General features: G+C 37.3%; 2 protein-coding genes across 3 annotated transcripts; one reads left to right on the plus strand and one right to left on the minus strand.

Annotated features, from left to right (window-relative positions):
* The first annotated feature begins 1,225 nt into the window (after nucleotides 1-1,225).
* LOC130990384 (thioredoxin H2) lies at nucleotides 1,226-2,490 on the plus strand. Its single transcript, XM_057914622.1, has 3 exons — nucleotides 1,226-1,448; nucleotides 1,661-1,783; nucleotides 2,223-2,490. Exons 1-3 carry the CDS (start codon nucleotides 1,308-1,310, stop codon nucleotides 2,370-2,372), a joined length of 414 nt encoding a protein of 137 aa, XP_057770605.1. The 5' UTR covers nucleotides 1,226-1,307; the 3' UTR covers nucleotides 2,373-2,490.
* A 6,780-nt stretch (nucleotides 2,491-9,270) lies between these two features.
* LOC130990385 (inositol hexakisphosphate and diphosphoinositol-pentakisphosphate kinase VIP2-like) lies at nucleotides 9,271-22,739 on the minus strand. Of its 2 annotated transcripts, none has more exons than XM_057914624.1 (31): nucleotides 22,446-22,739; nucleotides 22,244-22,303; nucleotides 22,083-22,129; nucleotides 21,848-21,931; nucleotides 21,117-21,180; nucleotides 20,838-20,991; nucleotides 20,612-20,682; nucleotides 19,638-19,742; nucleotides 19,141-19,233; nucleotides 18,509-18,583; nucleotides 17,899-17,984; nucleotides 17,402-17,608; nucleotides 17,221-17,320; nucleotides 17,045-17,115; nucleotides 16,750-16,831; nucleotides 15,893-16,051; nucleotides 15,732-15,774; nucleotides 15,137-15,219; nucleotides 14,883-14,945; nucleotides 14,324-14,398; nucleotides 14,102-14,224; nucleotides 13,721-13,962; nucleotides 13,554-13,598; nucleotides 13,103-13,169; nucleotides 12,832-12,903; nucleotides 12,099-12,340; nucleotides 11,900-11,957; nucleotides 11,133-11,300; nucleotides 10,250-10,324; nucleotides 9,687-9,942; nucleotides 9,271-9,610 (listed from the first exon to the last, which is right to left on the minus strand). In XM_057914624.1, the coding sequence occupies exons 1-31, from the start codon at nucleotides 22,527-22,529 to the stop codon at nucleotides 9,564-9,566; spliced, it is 3,201 nt and encodes a 1,066-aa protein (XP_057770607.1). In that variant the 5' UTR covers nucleotides 22,530-22,739; the 3' UTR covers nucleotides 9,271-9,563. The 2 variants fall into 2 exon arrangements, with proteins under 2 accessions (XP_057770607.1, XP_057770608.1); XM_057914625.1 differs by having other exon boundaries at nucleotides 22,464-22,738.
* Between the last annotated feature and the right edge of the window lie 1,431 nt (nucleotides 22,740-24,170).

Raw genomic sequence — 24,170 nt, forward strand, 5'->3', positions numbered from 1 at the left:
TAATGGGTGGAATTATTTGTGTATATTTCCCAACAACCATGTTTTCACTCATTTTCCTTTTTTCCATAGCACCCCATGTAATCAGTTAAGACGCAGTTGTTTTTTAATTACTAATGCCATGTAATCAGTTAAATTTTACAACTCAAAAAAAAGTGCACACGTCGGATAAGTAGTGCCACGTATTTTGCCGGAAAATGTCGACGGGCCAAAAATTAAAATGGGTGCAAAGGTTGAGTATTGTCAGGCAGGTTTTGAAGGTGGTGTCTAAATTCAAAATCAGCGAAAGTTGATGTATTTAGAGCAAATTAACCCTTAATTTTAAGAAAAAAAGTACATGTACATGCCCAAAGCAAAATATCTCCGAAAAGAGAAGTGAGACGCCTAAAGTATACTCTCACCGTCCCATTACAAATGTCCCACTTTCTATTATGGGATGTCTCATTACAAATGTCTCATTTCTTTTTTGGCAATATATTATCTCTCTATACTTAATATTTGAATAGTTTTTATCAACTCACTTTATCTACTTTTTACACATATCTTAATCTCTGTGCTCAAAATTAATGGGACATTTGTAATGGGACGAAGAAAGTATTATTTAATTATTGGTTATAACTCAAACTGGTTAATTCGGTTTAACAGATCGGTTACTGGTTAAACTGAATAATCGGTATACCTAGTATTTTAATAATCGATAACTGAATCGAATCGGCCAATTTCGATTATCGGTTAATCGATTAACTGATTTTTCAATTCGATTACAGTTATAATCGAATAATCGAACCTATTTTACCACCTTTATTTACCATCTTTACTAAAAGAGTTACAATTTGGGATTAGTGTTTATTAGTTCTACATAAAAAGTTAAAAGAGCTGCAATTTGGGGTTAGTGTTTATTAGTTCTAAATAAAAATTACCCGAGCCGACCGTGCGCCTTATCTCTCTACTACTACTCCCTCCGTCCGCCAAAAGTGGACCACTTTGGCTAGGCACGGAAATTAATAAAATTGGTGATAATTTTGATGTAGTTGAGAAAGGGTCTCACCACTTTATGAGATTTGTGGTTGAAATTGAATTTGGTGTGGTTTTTTTTGTAAATAAAGAGTGTTTGTAAGGATAAAAGATTAAAGTGAATGGTGGGACCATTTCTATAAAAGGAAAGTGGTATACTCTTTGCGGACGCCCGATATAGTAAAAATGGTCCACTTTTGGCGGACGGAGGAAGTAGTATTTTTGGGGGGTTTAATTCAGTTTCAGTATTGACGACGCTCTGCACCTTTGCTTGAGTACTGCCAAAGCATTGAAACATGGGTTCCACTATATCTAGCCTTTTTGGCGCAGGTGTGGGTGAAGAACCAGAACCTTCCGCCGACTCGCGCGTCACCGCCTTTCACTCATCGGACCGCTGGCAGCTCCACTTCGATGCCTCCAAGAAATTAAATAAACTGGTCTCTTCCTCTTCCTCCTTCAATTCTGCTCAGATCATCAATCTAAATGGGTGATCCTTTCCAATTCTATAATCACCGTCACTTGATTCTTTTCCCTTTTTTTGTCCAAGTTATTTTGGGGAAAATCTCAAATTTTTTGAATTTTGAATTCGAGTTCCGATTTAATGTGATCCGATCTGCTAATTACACTTAATTTTTACTTGTTCGATTAGATGGTGGTGGATTTCACTGCGACATGGTGCGGACCGTGCAAGTTCATGGCGCCAGCCTTCGATGCGATGTCCGCCAAATACACCGACGTCGACTTCGTGAAAGTTGATGTCGATGAACTCGCTGTACGCTACTTCCCCCTCAAAATTATGTATTTATCTCGTAGATCTGTTCGTATCGACATCGATATGATTAGGAATGCTTGGATATAGATATATAAACGCGTGAAAACCATGAAACAATTGCAATTGGTGAAGGGTCTAGTAATTCCTGATTAGGGTTTATGAAGCTCCTAATTAGATTTTAGGGGCATTTGTGTCTATATACACTAACATTCATTCAATTCTGGGTTTGCATGAACTGTTAGTTGTTCTAATTTTTTTCACATATTGTCAATTAATGTCACCGTAACCAACTGAAGTGACAAATTGATACCATGGTGATCAACTGAGGCGATTTTTCCAATTAAAGTTTATTAATCAGAATTGAAATTAAATTATGATGGATATATGGTGCATGATTGGCATTTGAGGTGAATTCTTAAGTGGTGGCTGGATTTTGTAGGATGTGGCACGGGAGTTCGCAGTGCAGGCGATGCCATCGTTCGTGTTGCTGAAGCAAGGGAAGGAGGTGGACAGGGTTGTTGGAGCAAAGAAGGATGAGCTTGAGAAAAAAATTTGCAAGCACAGGGAAGTTCCTAAATTTGCTGCATAAACTTTTTAGTTCAAAAGAATTGCTTTACTATTTTGTGAACTTAACTTGTATTGTTATTTGTACAATGAACGTGATTGATGATGTTGAGTGACTCGATTGTGAGCAATTCCGTTCAAAACTGGTACTTCTCAGCATGAGGCTATTCTCACTCCTGTCATCTAGGTTATTGGCTTTGTTTGAACTTTAAAACTTGTTAGTAAGATGCATAAGCGTTCTCTTTGATTGTAAGTTTATGATAAAAAGAATTTCTCTCTTTAAATCTTTCATTTCTTTTGCTCATATTCTACAAAAGGGAATTTCATCATCTTTTATTTATCTTTCTCTTTTCACTCTAAGGAGAGATAATATTATCCCTCTTTATAGTGAAAAAGGAAGGAAGAATGAGGAGGAGCGAACTTTTCTTTTGTAGGTTGTAGAAAATGATGAAAAAAAAAAAAATCAGAGATCTAAAGGGGAAAAAAATCCCTTCTTTTTTCCTAAAAATTTACAATAAAAGAGAACACACTCTACGAGGTTTAGTGTCAACTTTGATAGTGTTTTCAGTGATTGAAATCTCCTTGATAATTAACATTGCATATGCTTCTAGAGAATCGATTGAGATGTTGCTTCAACGAGATTCGACAGCAATTTTGTATGCCAGTCGCCGGCTGTAGCTATTTATTTAAATCGGGTTCCTGTTGTTGGGACATTTAGCTAATTTAGATTGAAGAAATAAATTTATTTTTCGAATACCTCATGCTCATAGGAGGAAATGGAGAGCGAACCCAATTTTTCAAAGTATTAGGTTTAATTTTCTTGATTTGCAATAATGTACAAGTATACTTTGGTTGAGTTCAAGGTAGGTGTAATGAAATGGTGTGTAGAATGTAGCAAAGCGTACGAGGACATCTCCCTCGATAATTTCCTTCTGTTAAGGGTTAGTTGCTTAAAAAACTGGGCGTATATTAGCCTGTAAAATACACAACTTTGGAGGGTTTTTAAAATGGGTTAATAGCCCCTAAATACACCAGAAATTTTCATTTTCTGATATTTCCCATGACCCCTAATTTTGGCTGCTAAATACACCAATTTATAATTTGGCTGCTAAATACACCAATTTATAATTTGTCTGATTTTTCCCATAAATTCAAAGTTTCCCCAAATTAAAACTGACGTGGACGCCGAAAGTGCCAGCGTGTATTAACCGGCACCACGTCACACACACTCCACACTCTATCTCTCTCACACACCCCACTCTCTCTCTCTCTCTCACCACGTCACCACTTTCTCCGACCGCATTCAAAACTATCTCTCAACTCTCGGTTCCGCCGCCACAGCTCCGGCCGGTAGCTTCGCCGGCCCAGAGCCTCTGCCTCTTCTCTCTCTCGCTCATCTCCTCCGCCTCAAACAGATCGAGCCTGAGCTTCCGCCTCTGCCTCTCTCTCTTGCTCATCTCCTCTGCATCTCCACCTCCGCCTCTCTCCCCCCTCCGGCGACCTCCCCCTTCGCCGCCCTCCACCACTTAATCCGCCTCTCTCTCTCTCGTTCATACAGAGAACCTCCGCCCCTATCTCTCTCTCGCTCATACCTGCCACGAAATTTTTTCAACAACACCAAATTCATTCATCAATTTTTCCAGAAAAGGCGTGAAATTTCAGAGTTGAAGCAAAGATCTGTCGCCACCTTCGTTGTTGAGCCCTAAATTTGCCGCCTTGAGACGAGCCCTAAATTCGCCGCCGCCCTGCCTTGAAATTTCGGGTGTGCGGAGGTGGGGAAGGGCTGATAGGGGTCTGGGGAGGGGGAAGTGGGGGCGCCGAGGTGGGGCAAGGGGGAGGGTCCAACGGCGGAAGGTAGCCTCCGCCTCTCTCTCTCTCGCTCAACGAGGAAGGGGGTGGTCTGGTCGAAGGGGAAAAGGGGTGGTCTGGGGGGTGGTCTAGGGGAAGGGGAAAGGGGAAAGCCACGTGGGTGGGGGTAGTCAACAAAAAAAATAATGTAAAACAATACTAACATAAATACACATCAGAACCGATTTTGCCACTTAGGAGCCACGTCAGCTTCAATTTCACCGGAGCTTTTCGCCGGGGGAAAAATTAGACAAATTAAAAATTGGTGTATTTAGCAGCCAAAATTAGGGGTCATGGGAAATATCATAAAATGAAAATTTCTGGTGTATTTAGCGGCTATTAACCCTTTTAAAATTGCAGATTTTTCTTAATAAAAATATATGACCATTCAATCTTTTAAAATTTTAGACATGATTTTAATTTATTTTTTTTAAACTGAAATTGAGTGGACAGTTTTAATGTGGTCAAATCGATGATGAGAAAAAAATGATTGGAACATGCCAAAACTTAATCGTGTTTAATTAAATATATAAATTTAAAATTCAAAAAGCAGCTTTAGGTGTCATCGACAAATTCAAGATGGTCTTAAAAAATGTCACATCCCTTTCATAAATATGTCGTCACGATGTGAATTCTCTTTCGGCAATGCTCTTCAAATTCGGACCTCAATCTAGTCGTTTATTCTTTTTTGAACTCTCGATCAAATGATTTGTGGTTTGACATTTATGTTTTTTATAAACGATGATATTTTTATGTATTCCAATATTGTGTCATTTTTTCTTGTAAGCGATGTGGCAGCGTTGGAATGTTTGATTGCCAACTCAGTGAAAAATTTAAAATTACATGCAAATTTTTTTTTTTTTAAAAGGAGTTATTGCCATAAAATGCATCATATTTGTCAATTTTCTGATTTATATCATCACTTTTTTTTTGTCAGAAAATACATGAATTTATAATTTATTCGCAATTGTCTCATCATTTATAATTTTGCCCAAATTAATCTGAGGTGACAGTCGAATTGCCAACGTGATTGCCGGAATTGCCAACGTGGTTGCCAGAGTTGCCAAATCACACAAACACCTCTCTCTCTCTTAGTCTCTCTCTCTCTCTCTCTCTCTCTCTCTCTCTCACAGACAAACAGACACAAGTCACAGACTCGCCGCCCTTATCCACCAACAGAACTGCCGGCTTTTCTACCAGCAGAGCTGTCCCTCCCCCCTTCGCCGCCCTCCTCCACCAACAGAGCCCCCCCTCCGCCGCCGCCCTCCTCTGCTCTAGGTTCTGCTGTCGACCCCTTCCTCAGCGGCGGCGAAGCCATCGCCACACTCCCTCAAATCTCCCTCAAATAATCACTCACAGATTCCACCAACTCCACCTCTCCTGCTTCGATTACCCGGTGAAGGGCGTCACATCCGACCACCGCCCCTAAGCCATCTCTTAAAAACCACAGAAAACCACAAATCTCTCTCAGAAAATCACAGATCCGGCCAACCTCTTCCCCTTTGCCTATCCAGCGAAGGGCGTCGCCTCCAACCGCCGCTCACCTAACGGTCATAGCCCCTAAGCCATCTCTGAAAACCCTAGGCACCAACAGCCGTTCTTCCCTCTTCAAACCCACGACCATGTCCGCCACCACGACGGCCCCTCTTCTGGCGAGGGCAAAAGTCTGAACGGCGCCGGACTAAATGGCGTCGGCAGGCGCTGTCGGTCAACGGAGGGAATGAGATGGGGAAGAGAAAGATATCAGATATCTCCCCCTCTTTTCCTTTTGCTTTTCGAATACATTGAATGGGTTGGGGGAAGAGGGAGGCTCCGCCGGGCTGTGGCCTATGGGTGCGGGCAGGGCCGAAAGGGTAAGGTGGGGGAGGGTGGTCGATCTGTGGGATGGGTGGGGATGTGGCAACGCATCGTCATCAATCTCGTATAAATTAAATGCCACGTCCGTGCCACATAAGCCACGTAAATGACACATAGTTTCGATTTCGCCGAAGTTATTTACCGTGGAATATTTAAGAATCAATCTTAAATTCATGTATTTTTTGACAAAAAGAAAAGGTGATGACATATTCGAATTATTCGTCCTAATGTCTTTCGCGCTAAATGTTTGGTACGAATGGTACGAATATGTTATTTTGCACCATTCGTGCCAAATAATCGCGCTAGTGTTGATACAGTAGGTCATTTCGTACTTTGCACCATTTGTTCCAAGACGCGACAAATCTAGGAACGGAAGTTACTAAATAACATATTCGAACCATTCGTACCGAACACTTGGCATGAATACCATTGGGACGAATCAGTGCGAAATAGCATATTAGTATCATTCGCTTCATTCACGCCAACTGTTTGACACGAATAGTGCGAAATAGCATATTCGTACAATCCGTCTCAATCTCAAGTGTTAGTTTTATTTTGACAAATGTTGGGACGAATGGTTCGAATATGTCATTTCATACCATTCATTACACTTGTCAAGAGCAAACCTTGAGATGAATGGTGGAAACCTTCGAATATGACTTTGACAGGATAACTTAAAAGAATAGCTTATCCCCCGAGAGCGCGGCATCGAAGTCCATCAACTTCTGCATAACTTCGTACACTTGCGAAATGACAAATTTTATACCATTCGTATCGCACATATATGAGACAAATCCCTAATATTTTAAAGAATAGATACTATTAGTGGGTAGATTTGGACCATCCATTCCTCCGGCTGACACAAAAGATATTGGTACGGATGGAATGATTTCGTACGATTTTATTCCATATTTTCTTAAATTTGGATTTGCGTCTGATAATTCTCGTAGATCTAGAACTCCTTAAACTCCTTTTTCATCGGATTCTGCATAAATCAAGAATGTTAACGGAAGCGATGAAAACAATCGGAGAAGATACCGTTGAAAATAAAAAGAGATAGCAGCTTGTCGGAGAGAGAGAAAAAAAGGTGCGGCAGAAAAACTAGGGTATAAATTCAAACTTTTTATTAAGTAATTGGTATCAATAATTTTATTTAAAAATAATTCACATTTATTTATATTTTAATTATGTTAATACTTTTTTCGTTCCAATGAAGATGAGGTGTTTCTTTTGGGTATCGAATTTAAGTAGTTGATATTTAGTGTTTTAAGTGTACTTTTAATTTAGTGACTAGTGATTTTCGGTATAATTAATAATTTGTGAGTATTTTTTTCTCTCTTTCTCTGTACTTCTTTCTTCTCGTCAGCTCAGATATTTATTCAGCATCTCTCTCTCTTGTCACTAATCTCAGACTGTCGCCTCCACATGTCTAGCAGAAAAATCATCAACGCTGACTCGGCCTGAAACCATGACCTAACTCGATTCACTTGATCTCGTTCAGTCCCTCTAAATCCAAGCCCTGGATGTAGGGATGTAAATTCGAGGCAAGTCGAGTACCCTACCCGCAAATTGTGGGTACCCATCCTGCAAAATCACCCAAAAACAGTGCTCTCACTCGTCCCGCGTTGCATGTGCATGTATCAGAATACCCGCAGCTGGTATCCGCTGCGGTTATTCGAGTACTCGCATTACCCGCAACTTTTTGAAGCCTTGTGAATTTGAGGATATTTTGTCCCCCAAATTGCGGGCGCCCGCAAATTGAGAGTATTTTGTCCTGCTATTTAAAAAAAATGAAAATATTCAAAGTGAGTCATTGATTGTTGTTTAATTATTTTATTTGTTGAATGTTTCCTCATTCTTGACTACCGTATAAAATTAATAATATGAAGGAGGGAGAAAATTAGAAATTCGAAATTATAATCAATAATTAAAATAAATAAAAAAATCAATTAACTAAATCTAAAATTGGGTATGTGGGTACCCGCATTACCCGATGCAGGTACCCGATACACGAAATCTTCTGGAATTACATACCCGCACCCAATCCTCTTTATGACTTGGGAGGGTATCGGGTACCCGATACTCTTGCGGATATCGGGTCGGGTGAGGGTGCACCCGATATCCTCTACCCGAATTTACACCCCTATCTAGATCTGCGAGATTGACTAGCCCACCACCACCAACCACGACCACCCTTCGCTGCTGCGGCTTTTTCTTCCATACGCGTCTTAGTCAGCACCATCATCTTCTCCATCATGTTTGTCTTCTCGTTTCCATTGCGCCCTCAAGCAACCATCGTTTTCCTCTGCGTCTTACACCAACGAAGACGGTAGATTATCTTAGAAAATCTCTTCTTCAGAATGAAAATGACATATAGGGGCGATGGCTGATGTCGTGATCTCTTTAATGATAATGGTCTTCTCACATTCTTCCAGCATTATGATGATTGTCTGATTGGCTGTTGTCGAGTGTTGTGGAAGAGAGGGCGGGGAAGCGGCAGAGAAAGCAGGACGGTTTGTTGAAGAACAATGAACTAATGGAATAATTATGCTATTTGGGTTAATTAAGAAAAAATAACGGGTGTAATTAGTTTTGTTAATTAGAGCTTCAAATTATCAATTTTTTGCTTAAAAAGGAAACGATTCATCTTTGTTGAGACGATCCGAACAGGAATACAACTCACTAATCATTGGGACGAAAGAAGTATTTATATTTACTTATTTAAAATATCATTAATTTCACTACTCGTCGTGCATTAGACAGAGCATACTAGTATTCCTAAAAAACGGGTCTCACTTCGTTAAAAAAACACCAACTTTCATTCAATTTTAAATTTCAACATACTTTATAAATTATCGATAAGAATAATATTATTTAATTTATATCAAAATAAACATATTCAATACATTTCAAACTGAATACTAACATCGACACCATTTAGTGAAATGATATGTAGTTGGCATACATCAAATTTTCTATCAATTTGCTAAAAAACCAGTGTCACATATTTTTCAGTCATAGGAAAAGTTTGGATGTAACTATTTTGCATCAAATTGAAAAGTAATGATTATTATTACAACAATTTATAGTATGTGTCGAAAACCGACATTAGACCATAATTCAAGATTGAAAGGAATAATCAGAGCAATTAACCCTTATATTAATATAGCGTGAAAGTGAAGGGAGAGAAATAACATGATTTGGTGGATCGCCTCAACTTGAAAGGGCACGTGATTCTTTGATGCTCCCCATAGAATCAAACAAAAGGAAAGGCATGAAGAGCCTTCAATTCGAGTAGAGATGTACAGAAATATGTACATGAAGAGATAAGAGCAGTTGGCTCTAACTTGAGCCTCCAGTTCAAATACAAGATACTATCATTGGATAATTAGACATCCAACCCGTAATCGCAATTTTCCAATTGCAAGAGCGGAGCTCTACCAACTGAGCTATATCCCCTCCAGCCAAGTGGAGCATGTATGAAGTAGTCAATACTTCTTCTCCTAATTCTTCAGCTTGATTCGTGTAGATTCCTCGGAGACTTTGGCGAGTTGGTACCTTGAACCAACAAAAAGGTGGATTACCAACAACAGGATAACAGCGCAAAATCATACAGTATATATTTTGGACATACCATTGGTGTTTCCGTGCTTGTGGAAGGGCCAGAGATTGACGAGGCGCTCCAAAACTGCTGCACTTTTGGAGAAGTAACCTGAGAATCCTTGAGGAACTGATGGTGGAGGGAAATCCTCAGCTGGCATTGCGAATGGACGTACCATCTTCTCCATCATTTCCAAAGTTAAACACGATCCTACTTCCTGCAGCCTCTCAGGGCCCATTATTGGCAATGTATGCTCCTGATGCAACGATGCTGCCTCACTATCATTTCTCTGTTCGATTACAAAAAAAAGAAGATCTAAGCCTCAACTTTGGGAGCTTTAAAGTCATTCTATATTTCCCTTTTACTCCCTAAACTAGCTCCAATTTATTGTCTTCCGGTCTAACATTGACTAGCACACATAAAGTTAAATGGTTGAGTTTATGCAGTTGGGTAAAGCAAACGACCAGAGCCAAGATTCTTACCTTATTAGTACTCTGTTGTTTACCGGAACCCGTGCTACCATTATTAAGATTTCCAAAAAAACATAATGACGTAAAAAATAATGTCTAAAATCAGTGCATCATCACGCAAATTACCTCCAAAGGGGACAAATCTGCACCTCTGCTAAAAGTCATCTCCATCCGAAATCTCGTTGGATCTTCAAAAGCCACCTGCTTTCAAATTAGATATTGAGTACCAACAAATATTACAAAAATTTATTGGGAACATTTTTTATTTTGTAAACATCCGCAATCAATAATAATCCATAGATAGGCTGTAATTTTAAATTGAGGCCAAATTTGAGATGACCATTATATTTAGTGGAAATTAAAAGGTGGCCACCAAATTAATTTCAATAAATTGTAGCCATTTTTTAGAAATAGGGACAAAATTGCCCCTAGAGTAAATGCGGACAAAATTATATCCATACTAATACGCACTGGTCGTTCCAACTAGTAGGACCAGCCAGTGGTACGACCAGTATGGATGGGGACTATTCGTACAAGTTGTGGCCTGCAGCATCCTGGTACAAATAATCTCAATTCGTATCAGGTGTACTAGGATGCTTCGCGCCATGACTAGTACGAATTCGTACCAGGTGTACCATATATTTATATATTCGCTAAACAGTTGTACGAAGTCAAAATAAGCACATTTAAGTCTTTTCATGTCAAAATTGGCTAAAACCTAAAAGTTATTGAAATTAAGTTGATGGCTAATATTTGATTTCCATTATCCGTTATGCATATTTCGCACCACTAACACTTATAAATTTGAGCACCAAAAAACTGAGAATATCGTGACTAGTTTCAGCTTTAAGCACTATAACGAGGATCAGAATGAACTAAAAGGTTTCGTATATTCCTGGGCACAGTTGCGCTCAGGAGTGACCTATTAAAAATCTTCCAATGAAAAGCGCAATTAGATGCAACTAAAACTCACTCAAAAAGCAATGTAAAGAAAGGTTAAACCACTAACCTCTGTGTTCTCAAACAACCTCAATACTATGTAACTCATGTAATCAAGCTCCTTTGTCCTATGCAAGCGGTCCAAGGCATTATCACAAACAAGGCTAGGTTCTCCTTGAAGGGATTCATCCAGATTGCAATAACGAAGAACATTCATCAATGAATGGATGTGTGATTCCTGTAATTTCAAAATAAATTGACAGTTGAACATGGGGCAAGACAAATAAAAAGCCCAAAATATCTCATTATAAGGTTTCCTTTCAAGGCTGAGAACAAGAAAAGTATCATCACAATGCAATTCTTTCCTGGCTAGGTTTTTTTGCCAGCAGGAGTTGGTATTTGATGCTAGATTTAATCCTCTGGATCTAATAAACTACTAGTCTAGATCGAGTAAAGCCAAATGTGTTTTTACATGGAGAATCCAATTTACAGGTGCCAACCCTACATGGATTGATTGTAAGTAATGTTGTTTACTTGTTTGTCCTTGTTGAACTTTATGATTCAGGAATCATAACTTATTTCAATCAAAGCTACTGATATAACGCATTTAAGTCGAATCATGGCATATAATATCTTGCAATAATGCATGCTTCTTAATGATGTGTTTAGTGGTGGAGCCCATTGTAGTTGCGAGTTATTGACAGGCAAGCTCCACAATCCAAAAATAAAGAACAAAATGCAGTTCATAAAGCAAGGTGCAATGATCCATACTCCAAACCAATGCAAGAAAGAGAGACGAGGAAAAAAATCATATGATCCAAAACAATGGTTACTCACAGAAGTGAAGTATAGCCTTGTTCGCACATGCCGCTCTGGTGTTTTCACATTTGCATATCTGATGAAGTCAAGAATTTATAGGTTAGAGAGATACATTTGCTTCCAACATTTTAAACCAATATTCTTGGCCAGAAAATCATGATGAAAAAGAAGTGAAAGGATGTTGCTTGTGAGCAAAAAATAAAAAAGGAAGATCTACTTTGGGTCCAGACGGTATTTAATTTCTTTGTCATCATCTTCATCTTGATCCATTGACATTTCACTGGTAAAACTGGTTCTTCTCGAGCTTTCATTTTTAGTCTGAGACTTCAAATAGTAATCTCCATCTTCCTTTCCGGTGTTAGGGATATCTTGGTTGCTCTTTAATTCAGCAACACTGATTGCTTCTTCACGGGTATTTCTCAGATCAATCAAAATTTTACCCATTAAGCGGCGTGCAATCTGAGATTTCACAAGACAGTTTTGTACATCAACATGAGCAAAACTTTACGTGTGTGTGTGAGAGAGAGAAAAAGAGAGAGCTGCAAAACATGCTGAGATATATGAACAAATACATGAAAAAGACCTTCACATATATAACAAACTTCTCTATTCATCTAGTTGTTTGACGATTTAATGATATACAACTTTGCATCTAATTTATTCCAGAGAAACTGTACAATGAGGTTTTATAGCATAGAACCTAGTAAAATTTGACTTCAAAGCCATCCACAGCGGATCCAGATAACATGCATCCAAACATTTAGTAGCAGCATCAAGAATCTTGAATCGATAACAAGAACCACTTTGTTCCCAGCAATGAGTGGATCCTACTCAGCTAAAATCATATGCAAACTAGTTCACTCCCCACCTTTCAGAGAGTTGCATATCTTCTGAGTGAACTGCTGTATAATTTGCCTCGAGGAAAAGAGACAAGATGCAATGAAAATTACCTTCGATCCAATTTTTAGTTTTTGCCTCGGATTGATTCCGTACTCATTAGGAATAACACCATCTGCAAGTAACTGAAGAAAAAAGGGGACCACGGAATAGTAAGGCATCAGTAACTACAGGAGCCCCTAATGAAACACATGCTTTAACCCTTCCATTGATCTTAAAAGAGGGTGTACAAGATAGAAATTTTATGTTTTTAAGTTTCCAGTTTTGATGGCAAAGTAGAACCCTGAAGAAAACAAAAACATTAAAAAACTAGCTATTATATACCTGAGCAACTTTGAAGAGTTCATCTAACCCTTCCAGATTTAGATGTGCATTGTGCAAGAGATCGTATCTGTTGAAAGGAAAGTCATTATTGTGAATAATCAGAAGCACATCAACCACTGATCTTTGGGTCTCCTGTATAGCTCTAAATTCACAGTTCTAAAGATCTACAGTCACAGGTCAACCATCTTTATGTAATATGCATGTTTTTCCATATATGTGATTGGTAATAGTGGACAAACTTAAAGTTCAAGCTGAAAGAAATGAATCAAAGAATTGCGTTCACAAAAATATATAACATATAAATAAAAATAAAATTGAACCCACAGCAGGCATCACAAGCACAATGTCATTATCCACCAAACTTAAAATCGGGAAGATAAAGCTTAATTACATGCTGGACTATAACAGCATGAGATGCATAACATGCCAAAATAAAATAATAATTCCTTACTTGCAAGAATCATAAACATCAGGAATTTGTGTTATATCGAACCGCCTGCACGTTCATTAAAACCCAACAGATGAATCAACCAGATCTAACATGAAAAGTGAATCACAGAACTTCTACTCATCACAGGAAAGTAAGAAAATCTTGGAAAGCTACCAAATATGACTTACCCTTTGCGCTCATTATACAGATCCCTCTCAAGTTTTCTCCATCGAGCAAACATGAGAAGAAATCCCTCACTACCACAAGGTAAACCAGCAGCAATCCGATCAACATCTATATTTGTCTTACCAAGTGCCTTAGCCTGATCATATGGGGGGATTACATCATATGAACTTGTCTCCACAAGGTCCTCATCTTCATCCTTAGCTAAACACCTTACTTGTTCTGTAACCTTCTTTGTTAAATTTACCTTGTAATTACAATGATCAACAGATTAGGACTGATAAGATAATAATAAGAAGCTTTAAAACAAAAATAATTACATATGTCAGAGGAAGACACATTATGGAAGAAGCCCCTAGTCATCCAGGATATTAGCAGCTTTTTACCAGTTTGGGTAAAAGTTCAGAGGCATTTGCAGGAAGGCCAGCACCATCGACCATCCACGGTTTCTCTGGAGAGCTGCTGTGAACAGCTTTCATGCCAGAAGTTATTATCTCATTTAGCCTGGCCTGTAAAGGAAAGCACAAAAGTAACTTCTTTAACACTAGCCACAGCATCAAACAAATATTCTCAGCAAAAGAACAAAATGTGTAGCATGCAAGACAAACCTTAGCTTCTTTTATCTCAATACTGGCATTGTCAAGCCCATCCAACATTGAGGAGTCCTTACTGACAAGTGAAACCTTAAGAAGACAAGAGAATGTAAGAGTAATTTGTGTTAAATCCAAATCCAACCACTAAGTAAATTAGATTGGACGGACTAGATTAATCTTGGAAAAACACTCGGAGTAATTTGTGATACCATATCCTTGCATAAGGTAGTCATTTGTGTGCACGTGAATACATTATACTTGCATAAGTTAAGTAGTGATGAATAAGGTATCTGTTAGTTATGCAAAATTCTCGCACGATACCTTATCCTTGCATAAGGTAGTCATTTGTGTGCACGCGAATACATATACTTGCATAAGTTGAGCAGTTGTATAAATAAGGTATTTCACCAGATATACAAGATTCTCGAATGCGTGAGTTGAAATTTGTGAAAAATCTGGATTTAGTTATTAATTGTAACCGCTGGATTAAAAGGATCGAGAGTAATTATTAATTCTTAGTTCTTACTAAAAATGTAGTAATAAGTGATTAACAAGACATGTTTAGGTTACTGACCAAAATAGGTGTCAGTTGCCCTTCCAAGTCAAGAAGACCTTTAGCGAAAGCAGCTGCTGACATCTGCTCATGGCAAATAAATAACTTATGTGAACAAACCATCATTTAGAAGTAAGTTAAAGCAGGACAACAAATCATTGAACAAATATGGTGTCGCTACACCATAATACTACCTCGAATATACCTTCGGACGTGCATAAAAGATACAAAGAGTGGTTTCATTTAAATTACTAAGTAAAATGTCGAAGCATCACCTGTACACGACCTTCATCTGAACTGTATATTTTTAGATCATGACGATATGTACTGTGGAGACGAAGCAAGCCAGTGCCTTCACCTAAGGAGACAACATAGAAAAAAATTATGCATTTTATTTATTTTTTATCTTTTATTTTTCTTTATTTCTTCTTCTCAAAAGATAGATAGGTTGATGAAGCATGCACAGAGTCTAGCTCCAAAGTTCATAAGAAAGAATGGAACCCAAGCGTAAAATGCACATTAAGAAAAGAACATAAAACAAAGGAGTCGATGTGGAGAAAATCTTGAAAGAACATGCTTCGGCACAATAAGAAAAAGAAAGTGTTGAAAGCAGCAGGCACCAGAGATTCACCATGATGTGCTCTCATATCAAACATAAAAGGAAAACACGGTAATTTAGTTCAAATTTATTTCACTTTAGACTTAGAAAATCAAGTCTTAATTAAATGCCAGATTCAGCCACAAGAACAAAACTGAACAGTAATTTATTTCAAAATTATACTCTCTCTTGAGATTTAGAAAATCAAGTCTTAATTAATCCCAGATTAGGACACAGTTACACAATTAGATGTATTTATGCAAATTGCTAACCTGGATACATATTATTCCGAAAGTACCTGCCCAATTCTTCGGCCTGAAAATTTAAAACGATGAGTACAGTGTGCTATGTACAAAAAATTGGTAAATTAGTGAGCATATGTATCCAGGCATGAAGATGGAGATCAACAGGCATAAAGCAACAAAATTACGACCTGCTTTCTCCCAGCATGAGTTAGAACACCACCATATTTGAGAACCATCAGGGCTTCGGTAGGTCGTTCTTCTTCTCCTTCACCATTAGCTTTTGGAACCTTGACCCACTTTAATGGCTTAAGTTGGACCTTTCGGTATATCCCAGAGAAATGACCCCCCTGGATACCAAAAACATAAATAATATATTAACCATCAAAACCATATCCAAGAAATCCCATGAAATAAGTACAGCTAAAAGAAAAGAGGTGAACATGCAACCTAAAATTGGAAAGTGGTCACCGTGAATAAATAGAAAATTGCTAGAAGGGATAGAGATAAAAACAAAGGTGCTTGTAGAGTTCCAAATCTACGGACTGAAATTCTAACAATTCATTCAGCAAAAATCATATTTGTGGTCTGTTGTTTTTTCATCAGTTACATTCTGGACTAGTTGGTCAGCTTCCAATTTGAGGAAGTGACAATATCAGTCACTCCAAATTAGTACCTCAAAAGTTGAAGCGTAAGTCACCAATTTCTATTGCCTGAATGCCACAGGAAGATGGTAAGGAAGAGGGAAAACAAAAGTGAAGGGGAGGGAGGGGTCCTAAAGACAGACGGGATGTCCCAATATCTCAGAAATAACATCTTTTAGATGAAATCTTGTATTCAACAAAATGAAACAAAACAACAACATTCACATAAAACAGTTAAGAAAAAGTTTGGCAGCTTCATAATTTTAAGCACTATTTTCACCATGAAACGGGGAAGCACACAGAGATTCAGAGTTGAAACTACTTCAATGTTTTAACTTATCGACCAAAAAACAGCAAAAATGATAGCATTGTTTCCAAGCGGTCGAAATATTATATATGTTGACCTCCTCAAGCACAGCTTTCACTTGACGAAGCTTTTCGGCATGTTCAATATCTTCAGCTTCACTATCACTTTCTCGCCCAGGTCTGAATGACAATTTGAACATCAGTCGAAAGTGATCTCTCAACATGCAGATTAATTGCAATGGTTATGCTAAGTGAATTTTAAACAAGTAAACAACCTAAAAAATCAGACCGAAAGTAATATCCCCATGAGAACATGAACTTAGTAGTAAGTCAAGAGTCAAGCACATTTAAAAGTCAATTAGTTTCAGAATTAAATAAAGAAACATTTCTCACCTAGAACGGGGTACTAGAATTCGTGTAGCATCCAAAAGATCTTGCAACTGAACTGCACTTTTCAGCTTTGTCTGCAGGAGTGTAAGAGGGATGTTAATACACATTAACTTATGCATGATGTTTGGAATACAATCAATCAGTAAAGTATGGGGATTTCTGAAAGAGCAAAAAACTACCTCTGCTCTAGGTCTTCCCCCATTGTATTTTAGCATCAAGTTTAAAAGCTTTTCCTCAGTGACTTTCAACTTAACTTTCTGCTTTGGTGTTCTGTCTCCACTGCAAGCAAAGAAACATATCACAAGATAGCCAAGGCATGAAAAACAGTACAGAAACAATAGCAAAGGTGATATATCGTACTGGCGAATAACTGCAATTACACAACGTAGCTCTTCAGATTGCCCAAATGTCCCAATTATCCCACTTCCTTGCCGAGTGAGTCCTTCTGACTGCTGAACAGGCTCATTGACTTTCCAAGGCAGAATTGGAGGAATTGTTGAAGAAAGATGTGGGGCTTTTGCATCAAGAAACATCTTCCTCAATACACAAGCAGCATCATCATAATACCTACAAAAAGGGGTTAAAAAATATAAATCAAGGAGAAAGAAAAGAAAGAAAACAAAACATAGAAGACAAAGAAGAAGGAGATGAAAATGGAAGATAAATGAAGGATAGAAATTGACAGGATGCAAAATCAATCACACAGTCCACAAGCACAAAAATGTTATAGTATATATACTTCTAGGAAGTGGAACAGCTATCTGAGAATAATTCCTAAATCCTAATCAGTATCCATTTATTGTGACACATATAAAATCAAACAACAAGGAGAATAAAACAGCAAACAGAAAGGTTACTTGTAAGAGTTCTTAACGAAGCTCCATCCATTGACATCACAAACATAGGATCGTCCCTCACAGCGCAGAAGATCAAACCCACAAACCTGTACATCAAAAAAGTAAGGACTTGTACCAATTATGATGCAACAAAACAGTACAGGACGCCGGTACCAAACTATTCTAAAGATTGAGAAAAAACATGCTCAAAGTTGACGTATTAATGCAACACAGTTTAGCAGGCCATACGGGCTCTTCATTTGAATTCGACCAATAAACTTCAAATGATTTTGCAAAAGCATCAAGATTTAATATGTGATGATGCATGCAAACATGATAGAAAGACAACAAAACTGAGTTCCGTTCTGATTGGCATAATAAAAATATTCAAAAGAGTGTGTGTGTGTGTGTTGGCCTAGCGGTGGGTGGTTAATGCCCAAGGACTGAGGTCCTGGGTTCGAGTCCACCGTCGTGGGGTCTTTAAATTTCTTTATTTACTTATGTAATTTATCAAATATTTATATATATATATATATATATATATATCATTATTAACACTAAAAATAAATCAAAAGAAGGACATGAATTAAATATCAAGAAGATACACAACTGAAGTTTTATTTTGACTTACAGCTTGCCTAAACGCAATGCAGACCTCTCTTGCCATTTGCTTCTCAGTTGGAGTAAGTAGAACAGGATACCTGACCTGCAAGGAATGCAATTTTAGGCAAAGAAAATTGATGGTAGTGAACATGAAGAATTCGGCTTAAGACTTTCAAATCAGAAACTTAATGCAGAATGCAAGGTATGCAAATAAGAGATATCAACATTTCATAACTTCAGAAATTTGTCATAATCAGATGCTTATATATGTAGAAGTGAAAAAGATTTAAAACAAGAGAAATGACAGGAACAGCAGCAGGATCGTAATAGCTCTGAGGGAAAGAAACATTATCAGAAGGACAAGGCCATAATGCAAACAGAGCCCTGAACCCAAAAAAATCTAGAGAAGAATGAGATGGTGATCTCAGTCTTTTCTTTTTCTTTGACCCATTAGATTTTGAGAGAATCAAGGTGGTAGCAGTAGTAAGAAATGGTAATTGGGAGTAGACTCGCATATAGCTCTGCCTGCACAAAAAGCTGCAGTACATACTACAGGCCAAACTTTTTGTTGCATATTAAGATATTAACATACATAAAATTCACTTTGTTTGAGGAGCACCAAATCCATGACATCACAATTCATAAACAACATTTACTCACTTCTTTACCATCAGGATTTCTCATTACAACACCGTCAACTACAGGAGATTTCCTTGCCTCTGCATGAGCATATTCGGGGCCCACTGTATATACCTAAGATACAGCAAGATAAATACATTGCTTCTTAATCAAATAAGATCAAAATATATATGCAGAAGTCTAAAAAGCAGCTAGACATTAATATTGAATATTAATATATAAATGTTTAGGACATTATTTTCTTTTTCCTTTCTTGGGTTCTTTTTTTTGGTGGGGTGGGGGGAGGTAGGGACAGTTGATAGTTTGCTCTTATTGGTTGGAAGAAAGGGGCGTATCTGCATGAGGAGGGGGAACAACCACTAAAGGTAAGGGTCATAAAGTTCTCAAAGATTCAGAGTCCAAAGCTCAATAGATAAGACTTCATGTATGTTGATCTATTAGGACCGCATATATGTTGGAAGAGTACAAGTTTCATATGAATCCATTCACTGGAAATTTCAAAACACAAGAAAAGCAACCTTAACATCTGTTCCCCCTGTGGGCATGAATTCCTCATATATATAAGAACCTTCACGTCTCACCCTTCTGACCTCTGGATGAAATTCGCTCGACCGATTACCAACCTGCAAAAACAGCAAAAATACTATATCTAATTTTCAACTGAGGAGGAAAAGAATAATCAAAACAAAACAAGAATAGAAAGGATGTAGTCCTCCTGAACACACTCATGGATTTCTAATAAAGAATATAAAGCAATAATAGATTTATAAGTAACCAAATATCCAAATATCAGGAGCAACAGTACTTGAATGATTTCACAACGTGGCAGTATATATAACAAATGTTTCTATAGAACATTTTAATAGTACAAGCTTCAAAAATGGATACATTTAACCACTCGCAAACAAATAACATTCAAACACAAGTTTATTTATTTATGTTGAAATTTATGTTGTTGGTGGAACGCCATTCGTTTTCAATCAAAAAGGTTGTTGGTCATCCCCAAATAACCTGCTGTATTATTGGTGTTCCATTGTAAAGAGAACCATTAAAAGTTTAAAACCATAACTGAAAGAATGTATTACACAGATTGTAGCCAAACAAGCAGACTACAAGACTAGCAAACCTAATGTAGCAACTGAAACCGAGGATTGCTACCCATGATACAGGTGTTTCAGATTTTTATAAATTCAAGACAGCACAATAACTAGCAGAGAGTCTGCTAATACTAGCCTATACATTCAAAACAGAAATTACAACCTGTCACCATGATGTCAGAGGGTGCAATGGAAGATTAGGCGAAAAGAACAAGTATTGTAGAACTTCACTTACATAAAAGCGTTCATGGACTAGGGCTTTCTTGTCACAACAAAGCATTTGTAAATTTAACTACCCATGTCTTTCATAGTGACATGATAACTGGGATTGGAAAAACATAAGATGCCTACAAAGTTCTAAACAAACGAAATCACATAAATGTCAGAGCTATTACCTTTCGGAACAACTCCTTCATTCCACCGCCAGCTGAACTAGGGTAATATATCATTATACTGTGGTTATCACCTTCAGAAAACAAAATATGATCATTGTCATACATTTCTAGAGTAAAAACTAGGAAGAGCACACAGTACCAAACAAAGTTATTATCAGGATGTTGCCACTCACTAACAGTTTCAGGTTCACTATACTATAGCATACGAGTTGCATAGATATTTTACCATCGACAGGCTTTTCCACAAAAGGCTTCCAGAAACGGTTCCCGTGGACCTCAACAAAATCTTCCTCCTCAATGAAATAATCCAGGTCTTGATTCGGATAATCCCTGTTAACTAGAGCATATCTTGGAACAGGAATTCCAAACATTTCAAGCTGCTGCAGAGACCAATAAACTACCACCAATCAACACAACTCCACAAAGGAGGGCAGTCAGTAACATTGCCAGTTCCATATAGAAAGAACAATGCAATAATATTTTCTAGAAGATTAAAGCTGCAAACCTCGTACACTTTCCTTCGATCATGAAGAAGGCGTTGTTGTCCTAATTCGTTTACGAGGAAAGGCCTGAGAAATAAGTGACAAAGCTGATCAGAAAATGTTTACTAAGAGAACTGAAAAGGCAAGAATATGAGATTCAATTTTCAAGGCTCCATCAAAGATTACTATAAAAAAGTGAAAACAATATCAGAAATTAAGGCTTCGTGGCAAGATAACATGATGCTTATGTTCTCAGAATCACATGATCTATCTAGTGGACCCGTAAAGAAATACCTGCCCATTTAAACAGCCAAGCAGCTACCAAAATCTTTCTAGTTAACTAGTTAACTGGAAGATGAAGAAGCACCGATGGAAACAGTTTAACCTAGTTCAAATCCACCACACCCACACCCACTGCTACCGAGCAGAGTCCTTGGCTGCTATCAGTCGAGGTCCATGGTTCAACCTACCACCTTGACCTATTCCTTTATGTACTATCTATCTTACACTAGAGCCAAAGAAAACCTTAAAGGCCCTTGAAACTGAACATATAAGGCCATACACATGTCATTACATTATCATACCACAAGATCTATAGACAACAAACACAAGATAAAGAATTTAAGTTCTAATTACTTTTATGCTCCATTGAATGATGAAATGTCGACGTGCATATGCCATTTGTGGATTAAAAAATGCAGAGGAAAAGAAGTGGAATGAAAGCAACAAGAAGAACAACCAGATTTAAGCTTACTTTCTCAGCGCTGCATATGCTTCAGCCCTCTGCAGAGGATAGCCAGTGGAATGGAAGGCAATCAGGCATTCGCATATCGGCCACCTACAATTTAAGGAAATGAAATAGATCATCAACAGTTCACAGTTCACAGTTAAAAGCAACTAATGAGGTTGTAGACATGTTCAAAGAGATATATAAGAAGCACAAAAATCATGATTGCATAGCAATAAAATTCTGATAGGAGAAAGCTCACCTCTCGATAGGTTCTTCAAGGATTACCTTGTCCCCAAAATACACAATCTGTAGCATGAAGAATCGATCATCAAATGTCATTAAATTACAAATAAAACACTTAACACCAATGCGATGAACTCCATTCGATAAAATCACCACAGCGTCAACTAAACTAATAACCTCAAACTCTCCAAACGCCTCGAGTCGCTCCAAAATCTCCAGCATCGGCGCTGAAGAGGCCTAGAAGAATCCAAAACAAGCCAAAAACGGGGGGGAAAAACAAATCAAAGGAAAATCAGTATTCGCAAATGTGCTCATTCCGTCCCAACCAACGGTTCACGGTATTGTGCAGTGAGATAGTGAAGACAAAAAGGAACAGAACCTCGGAGCCGCATTTCACCTTCTTTTCCATTACACATACTCCTACAGTAATCTTCTTCCTCAAACCATCCTCTTCCCCCTCCATTTCCAACTCCAAGCTCCAAAACTGATGACAAACGACGTCTCTTTACGCAGGCAAGTGAGAATCACGAGAAACGGAGGAGAATGGTAGAGAAAATGCAGAGACTTTTGGCAACTGAAAAACAGAGTGAGAGAGGATTCTGGGATATACGAAAAAGGGTATAGGAGGCGCTTGGGAGTTGGAAAAAGACGGTTTGCGGATTTATGGTGGCCGCTTTATAATACGGGTCTCTGTCATTGTCCATGATACTAATTACTAAGGTAAGCTTTTGTGTCCTTTCTTTTTGTGATTTTTTCACCAAATATATATAAAATGGATGAGTCTTTATCCTTTTCTTCTTTTTCTTCTTTTTTGTGACGCTTGCATTTTGGTTTGGGATATACTCATCCAGCCATTAGAATATTAAATATATATTAGAAATTCACAACACCTCTTTTACAACACACATGAGTCATGACACAACTCTCCTTTTAGAATATTTAAATAGATAGGGATAGATCCGATCACCTACCCACCGTGGGCAAACATAATGTGCCCACCACTGATGTGGCAATTGTAATTAGAGTAAGATAATTATAATTAGAGTAAGATTTATTAATTCTCCTTCCTAATTAACATTGCCACATCAGTGGTGGGCACGTTATGTTTGCCCACGGTGGGTAGGTGATCGGTTCTGTAGATAGGGATGGTATACATACTTGTTGCGAGCATTATTCATTATTCATGTCATGAGTCGTTTAATTTATATTATCATTTTTTATAGATTTACTTTTATTACGTCATCAATTTTATAAATTATAAAAAAATTTAAACTCGTTTTTGTCTTTCATTCATCTATATGAAGTTACTGAAAAAATGAACAAATCAAGCTTTAACTTTTATGTTATTTGTAAAATTAATAACGTCAATAATAATTTCTAAAATATTAAAATTAAAATAAATATATAAAATAAGAAATAATATTAACATGAACTAAACGAAAGTAATACTTATAAACAATGCTCTCATAAAATATTATATGTAGTATAACATTCTTCTTTTTATAAATATACGTGATGGTGTAGTTTTATGGATTAGTGATAGTGTGTAGTTGGTAGGATTATTTATTATACTTTTACTAGTGTGTCCCAATTTATCATATAATTAGTGGTAGTGTAGTTAGTAGTATTATTTGTTATTCATTTATAATAGAAGTGTGTTCCAATTTAACAATATAATAATAAGTAGTGATAGTGTAGTTTTTTTTGTCAGAATAGTATGATAGTGTAGTTACTAGTATTATTTCTTATTTAGTTACTATAGCAATGCATCCCAATTTAATAAATGTTCACATTTATGTTAAAAAAAAATTGACAACGATAATCAGTGTGTTGGAGTCAGACTTTTGACTTGAGGTTCAACTTTTTTCAATAAATTAATAATTAAATAAAAAATAAAAATAAATAATAATTATTAATATAATTATAATGTCATTTAAATTAGGGTTATTGACGCCTAAATACATGAACTCTTGGTCCATTTTAATTTTTCCCACGAACTTTAAAAATTGTCAAAAAAATACACGAATTTTGACTCATTTTATTTTTTTCCACGAACTTTAAAAATTGTCAAAAAAAATACACAACAGCGCCGTTGACCCCAAAA

The sequence above is a fragment of the Salvia miltiorrhiza genome, chromosome 6, assembly GCF_028751815.1.
Source record: "Salvia miltiorrhiza cultivar Shanhuang (shh) chromosome 6, IMPLAD_Smil_shh, whole genome shotgun sequence".
Lineage (NCBI taxonomy): Eukaryota > Viridiplantae > Streptophyta > Magnoliopsida > Lamiales > Lamiaceae > Salvia > Salvia miltiorrhiza.

What these genes read in the sequence shown, in the direction of transcription:
- LOC130990385 (XM_057914624.1), bottom strand. Translation starts at nt 22,529, where the DNA reads ATGGAGGGGGAAGAGGATGGTTTGAGGAAGAAGATTACTGTAGGAGTA. An exon ending in GCATATGCAGCGCTGAGAAA is followed by an intron (nt 21,181 to 21,847) that starts GTAAGCTTAAAT and finishes CTTATTTCTCAG; the next exon opens with GCCTTTCCTCGTAAACGAAT. An exon ending in TGAAGGAGTTGTTCCGAAAG is followed by an intron (nt 19,743 to 20,611) that starts GTAATAGCTCTG and finishes CTGTTTTTGCAG; the next exon opens with GTTGGTAATCGGTCGAGCGA.
- LOC130990384 (XM_057914622.1), top strand. Translation starts at nt 1,308, where the DNA reads ATGGGTTCCACTATATCTAGCCTTTTTGGCGCAGGTGTGGGTGAAGAA. An exon ending in CCAAGAAATTAAATAAACTG is followed by an intron (nt 1,449 to 1,660) that starts GTCTCTTCCTCT and finishes TTGTTCGATTAG; the next exon opens with ATGGTGGTGGATTTCACTGC. An exon ending in TTGATGTCGATGAACTCGCT is followed by an intron (nt 1,784 to 2,222) that starts GTACGCTACTTC and finishes TGGATTTTGTAG; the next exon opens with GATGTGGCACGGGAGTTCGC.